Here is a 6,941-nt window from a genome sequence, read left to right as displayed (position 1 = left end):
GGACATTGGAGGTGCCTTGATGCAGACAATCTTGCCAGGATCACACCTATCAGTGACCTCTGCCACTGTCTCCTTCAGACTCTTCATGGTCAGGGGGTTTTAATGACAGACTGGAATGAATTTCTCTGGGTCTTGACCAACCCGATCACCTCAAACATGTATTTTGACCAACTGTGGGGCAATGCCACAAGCCATTAAGATTGAATAATGCTTGCTTCCCAACCTTTACATTTAAGGTCATGGATTCTTACTCCCCTGCACATGCTGCATAATGTATTAAAGCAATTAAGACAAATACCTTTTGAGTTATTTATTTCAAATGATACATTTCTGAGAGTGTACATTTCTGAGAGTGTACAATAATGTGTCCCTCCAGACAGACAACACAATGTTTTTTTAAAAAGTTGACGTTAAATTTTTGAACTATTCCTGGTAATTTGGCATGCATTAGGCTCAGCTTTTCTTTGAGCAAAGTAAAATTAATAGAGCAAGCATTTTTTAAAAACAGTTTGCTACACGTTCAACATTCAGAAATGTTTACAAAATAAACCATAAAAAGTGCAATTTTTCCATGGAAGTCATTATTCAGCTCAATCTCTCATCCATAGGACAAGGCATTAAAACCCCAGTTTCTGAGATAGTTTTTTTTAAATTAACAAGTTGGTCATCTCAGCAGTCACTTCAGTTTTAACACTGGAAAAAATTACCTTCAAGTACCAAATGTCAGAACTGCAAGTGATTTTTCATCAATGATCCCTTACCATTGCAAATAGTTCCTGGCAATGCACTTTGTACAGTATAGCTTCTAAAAGGAATGACATTAGAAAATTAAACAGTTAAGGAGATCCTGAAAAAGCATTTTCCAGAGTATAAACATCAGGATCTCGCTTCTCCAGTTCAATGATTCTCATTTTAAACACAACTACAGCAAATGCCAAAGGAGGAGAATTGCAATAAAATATTGACCTACAGTTATTAAAAAAATACTTGATACAAAATTTACATTTGTGAAGACTGTTCCTGTCTACTGGTTTTCATCATTAGAAGTTATTGAACGCTCACACTTCAGTTACTACATCAAGTGCATTCATTATTGCTTAAAACAGAAGCAAAACTTATTTTTTAAAACTCACCATGTTTGTCTGGTTTTCTACACAGATAAAATAAGTGAGAAAATGGCAGATTTGCAATGGAAACCAAACATTGGGAGTCATATTGCACAGTCATACGCTGTACTGTCACCTGAAATTTGGTTCAATGTACAGCTATTGCTTACACAATTTGAAAGGAGGCACAGAGATAAACAAGATAGTAATTTCCCCGATCACATCCTGAGGGTATACAGCCAAAGTGGGCAAACTGCGCAGCAAGGGTCAGGCTGGTGCAGGTCCCTACGTTCCTCTTGGGTATCTTTGTCATATGGCTCATCGTATCTGGAAGATTTCACAACACTACACAACTCACTAATAAACCAATGGCAGACAATGATGATCGAGTGGTATCTCCCTTTCCCTATTTGAGGAGTTCTAACTGCAGAAGTAAACTGGAAGAATTTATATTGATGGAATTTATTGAAGCAACAATTAAACATTGTGAACAAAAACACTAACCCTTAGGGATTGGACTTCTCAAGCTCTCAATTATATTGGGGTACTGTGTTCTGAGCATTGTAAATCTACACAGGGAAAAATGCTATACAAGTGACTAGGAAACAGCTTGGCAAAACTTGAATGCAGTGTTTAATTTGGATAGGTATCAAATGTAGATTTGGCTATTAGTTGTGAATCCACATAAACTAGAAGCACAGGTTACTGGTTTTCAACACTCTCCTCCACCCCCCACCCCCCTCCCCAAAAGGAATACCAAACAGATGAAGATTCCACTTTGCAATCAATCACCAAGTCTTTCACAGAGCACAGACTTTTTCCATTACAATTGGCGATTGGATAGAGATTACACCATCAGTAATGGTCAACATGCATGGAACTAGAACAGAAGTGGCTGGAGACAGTAAGAGCTATGAGTAAGTTCGATAGCTGGTCTCAGAATAATTAATGGACTGTACAGAAAAAAACAGATTAGAGAGGAGAGGAGATAAATTGGAACAGCTTCAGCTATCCATAACCATTATTCTAATTGGAAATCTAGAAATAACCATGTGGAACACAGATTCAGAAACGTACAAGACTGGAACTCCGAGCCTCCAACAGAGACTGATGAATCAATGTGATCTATGCTTGGCTTTTAAGCAGTGCATTCCCTCATCTCTCAAAATGTGATCTGTAGTGGGTACCACCCCAGTTTCTAACTGCCTCTAGCTCTGGTAATAAAAAAAGGTGATTCACCCAAATGGTTCTTCTAACAATGTTATTGGTGTCTAGTTTGTAAATGTTCCATGATAGGATATCAGAATCTCTTCCAGCAATGCTAATTAAGAATACCCACCAGCCACCACTATAACATCCCTGCCATCCCTCCACATGCATTGGTAGGATGAAAAATTCCTGCCTGTTCCCTGTGAACAGATGTTAAAACGTAATGGGGGAACCACGAAACTCAATCAATGATTTTGTTGCTAAGTGGAGGTGGAGCTTTAAAGAAAAATGGCTATCCAGCTCTAGTGAGCAAGAGAAGCCTGAAGGCATTTAGCATTAGTGCTTTAATAGGAGTAATCAATTTATTTGATGCAATACCTTCAGGAACAATGGGTGAGATGGGGGGAGGACAATGCGGGTGCGTGAGGAGGAGAAAAAAGGAATACAAGGTTTAGATGACCAACAGGCTGGTAGTGTGGGTCCAATTATATAGTGAGGTCATCTTTTCCAGCTGGTCAAGTCACAATTCTGAACTCGGGTGCCATCATAAAAACAAAACTGCTGGAAATATGCAAAGGTCTGTTAGGCAACAACAGGTAAACTGAGGCAAGTTCTTCTTAACCTGGCTTTCCATTTGACAGATTCGAAGGAGCCCGTTACTTCCTGCACTTGCCGTCATTCTTTCCCTTTATTTCGACTTCTACTTTGATCATTGTTGGCATATGCTGCTCAAAATTTCAGTAATGGTCCCGTAACCAGTCTCAACAGGGGAAAAACACATCTTGTCCAAACTGCTCTGCTCCAAGTTTATGCAACTAAATAAATATGCAACTAAATAAATGTGCAAATCCGTGATGCCCTCAGTTTCAGAGAATAGGACTCAAGGACTGGACCATCTTCCACGTGGATCATTCCCCAAAACACACCAGCATCCAGAGATGGGGAAATTAATTCTAAACACAGAACCAGACACCACTCCTGGCAACATAGGAGAGATTTACTTGTCATGCTTTTTCCATTGATTCCCTGTATTATACAAAAGTAAACTCCTATTTGCATTTTTCTTTGCAAATCTTGTTCATTGTTTCAACCTAGATACTATTTAACACATGGTACCTACTCAGACAGCAATAGCAGAGTAGTGGCAGAATAGCTGTAGATCATGTGGAGTGCAAGCAATTGAGTTAATACATTACGGTTTTCCTCTTCTATCTCAAGTCTTGTGACTGGAGCCAAATGTTCAAGCAAAGCTGCTGGAGCTGAGACACTGAAACTTGTCTCGTAGGGTCTGCACAATATTCTGCTGGCTGGGAGATGGTTCCCGCCAGAGGTAGTGACTCAGCTGGTCAGGCTCAGCCAACACAGTTAAGGAGCCCACTGCACTGGTATTGCTGTTTGGCAGAGGGATGCAGGAGGTAAGAGCCGAACGAGTGTTATCAGATTCGGGAGTGGATTCCACTCTGCCATTGGACTGGAAGCTCAGATCAGGAATAAGGGTTCCCTCATCCAGGTCTTCATAATCCTCATCTTCAGACTTGATCTCCACGTAGTCTTCATCATCTTCCCCTGTATCATTGAAGTTGGCAAAGTAGTTCCGTGTTGCCAATTGGGCATCAAGTGGTGGAACCCTGTCGACAACAACGACCTTCCGTGAATCTCGCAACGTCAGGACAGGCTGCTCGACCTCCTGGCTCCCAATGTGCAGCCTACTGGAATCCTGACTAGGGAATAATGTCTCCTGGTCAATGACACAATCAATGGAACAATCAATGGAGTCAGAGGAGCAGCTTGTTGCCACGGAGGGAGAGGACAGTGAGGCCCCCCGTGGCTTGTCCCCAATTGTCCTGCGACCCAGGGAACTGTAGCCATGTGTCATTGAGCAGTCCACCACATCAGGTGGTATGATGATGGCACTCCACCGCTGCTGTGTTGGTGCTGATGGGCAGGCTGCAACAGAGGGCACTGAGCCAGCCAACAGCCCTCTGCTCTGAAGTCGCCCACCAGCTACACTCCTCTGGGCAGAATATTTGGCTGCAAGCCCCTGTATATCCGGCCAGGCAACAAAGTCTGCCAGCTCACTGTTGCTGTAGGTGGAGTGGAGCAGCCAGTCCTCAGTGCCTAGAGACTGCCCATGGGGGGGGCGAGTGGTGAGCATGTCCCGCGTGGAGTTCAGGGCCCACACTTCACCGCTATTGTCGTCATCTGGAACACTTTGTGATGATTTAGAGGGAGTCTCTCTGAACAAGAGCTGGTCATACAGCTGCGAGTATTCAGCAATTCGAGCACCTGAAAAAAAAACATTAATTGTTAAATGGAAGTAAACAGAGATAATCCTGACATTATGAACTGTATAATGTCAGGATTAAGTTAAAAAGGACATGTTAGTTCTTGCACTCACTAGTTTACCCTGTCTATTCAAATTTTCAGTTTATCTTGGGCAGCAATCCAACTCGTTTTTCAAGTTAGCTGGGATCAAGCCTTGTTTAAATGCTTTAGTGACTTGGAGGGAACTTTGGAGAATCGGCTGCAGTTTATCTCCTCACTTTTTTTTTGGAGCCCCTCAGGAGATTGGGTGAATTGATGGCTTGCGAGACTGCACCTTGTGTTGGTTGGTGTATTCGACGAGCCTGGATGGTTAGCCCTCACCCTTCCTTTTATACATTTGTGTTATAGGGCAGCACGGTAGCACAAGTGGATAGCAATAGCAGAGTAGCAGCGGCGCCAGGGTCCCAGGTTCGATTCCCCGCTGGGTCACTATCTGTGCGGAGTCTGCACATTCTCCCCATGTCTGCGTGGGTTCCTCCCGGTGCTCCGGTTTCCTCCCACAGTCCAAAGACGTGCGGGTTAGGTGGACTGGCCATGATAAATTGCCCTTAGTGACCAAAGAGGTTAGGAGGGGTTATTGGGTTACGGGGATAAGGTGGAAGTGAGGGTTTAAGTGGGTTGGTGCAGACTGCATGGGCCGAAAGCCTCCTTCTGCACTGTATGTTCTATGTTATGCAAAAGTGGGAAACCCCACATGCCCAACAATAGAATTTAAAGCAACTTCAAATCACCTACAAATTCACCATCAATCTTGGAAATAAAGCAACACAGTTATATCACCCCTATTACATGCCACAATGGCTTAGTAGATTCAGGTGGAACTTGAGCCCACAGCCTGAGCATCAGACTCACTCGTGCACACAATCCAGACTGACACTCCAATGCAGTACCAAGGGAGTGCTGTGGATCAGGGGGTGCTGTCTTTCAGATCAGACCTTTTGAGGGTGCAAAACATCCCACAGTGCAGTTTCAAAGTGGAGATGGGAGTTCTCCCTAATGTCCTGGTTAATATGCATCCTCCACCCAACATCAAGAAAGAAATACACTCATTGACCGTTGTGGGATATTGTGCGCAGATTGACTGTTGCATTTCCTACACTACAACGGCATCAGCACTTCAAAAAGACTCCGTGGGTGATGAAGCATCTTGGCACTTCCTGAGGTTATAAAAGGTGTTTTTTAGATGCTAGTCTGCCTTTCTTTTTCTCTAGAGGAGATATTCCTGCAGCCGGTTCTTGCACAAGAAATAGACTGGAGCCCTGAATTCTCAAGAATTCGCAATCTACTGGATATTGGTATAAATCGTCAAGGTTTCTTCGACCATATTGTCCAAACCCATGTCTTCCTCCACCTAGAAGAACAAGAGCAGGAGATGCATAGAAACACCACCACCTGCAATTTCCTCTCCAACTCACACACGCTCCTGACTAAGGACGACATCACTGTTGCCAGGTCCAAGTCCTAGAACTCCCTCCCTAAAAGTATCGTGAGGCTGTACCTATACCACACAAACTGCAATGGTTCAAAAGGCATCTCACCACCACCACCTTGACAGTAATTAGGGATGGGCAATAAATGCAGGCCTACATCCCATTAAAAAGTGGCTTTTAAATAGCAGAGGATAAAGTCTGAGCTGGTCTTTCTCAGAGCCAAACCACTTTGCTGCAGCCTCCAAGCAATGACTTTATATCTTCTGCAGTTGATCAAAGCGCATTTGCACAAACAGAAGAGAAAAGGCTGCAGTAAATAGAACCAACATAAATATGAGGCTGCATAAACGGAGCCAACACCTTTATACAAATAGAAGGGCAAGATCAGACTGGACAACAACTTCAGACATTTAAAAAATTTACACCAAACTTAAATCAAAGAGGTGATTTTATTTGAAAATTAAAGGAGGAGAGAGATGTTTAAGGAGGGAATTTTAGACCCGAGGCCATGACAGCCGAAAAGTACAGCTACCGATGGCGGAGACTTTAAAAATCAGAATGCAGAAGGAGCCAGTATTGGAGCAACACAGATTGGAGAGTTATGAAGCTGAAGAAAGCTACAGTGAAAGAGAGGACGGAGGCCAAGGAGGAATTTGAAAACAATATTGAATATTTCTTCAGAATCTACCGCAGGTCAGTACACGCATGGATGATGGATGGGTTTATAGGGATTTTGGTACAGCTCAAGTTTACAGAAGATGCAAGACGGAAGGCTAGCTAGGATAGTCTGATTAGTCAAGTCGGAGTTGATGACCTGGGTGAATAATTCAGGAGATTAAGTTGAGTCAGGGGCAGAGATGGACAATATTGG

The 6,941-nt window shown here is 43.1% G+C and overlaps 1 protein-coding gene across 9 annotated transcripts in view; it reads right to left on the bottom strand.

Annotated features, from left to right (window-relative positions):
- Positions 1–295: 295 nt before the first annotated feature.
- The window catches only part of LOC119970531 (pleckstrin homology domain-containing family G member 1), a 285,870-nt gene continuing 279,224 nt past the window's right edge, over positions 296–6,941 (bottom strand). For all 9 annotated transcript variants that reach the window (XM_038805311.1, XM_038805331.1, XM_038805319.1 and 6 more), the window contains one exon: positions 296–4,601. In XM_038805311.1, coding sequence (XP_038661239.1) covers positions 3,556–4,601 — 1,046 coding nt within the window. In that variant the 3' untranslated portion in view covers positions 296–3,555. The remainder of the gene's footprint in view (positions 4,602–6,941) is intronic.

The sequence above is a fragment of the Scyliorhinus canicula genome, chromosome 1, assembly GCF_902713615.1.
Source record: "Scyliorhinus canicula chromosome 1, sScyCan1.1, whole genome shotgun sequence".
Classification (NCBI taxonomy): domain Eukaryota; kingdom Metazoa; phylum Chordata; class Chondrichthyes; order Carcharhiniformes; family Scyliorhinidae; genus Scyliorhinus; species Scyliorhinus canicula.
Note: the sequence above shows the minus strand (reverse complement) of the source record. Positions and strands in the feature narration are given on the sequence as shown.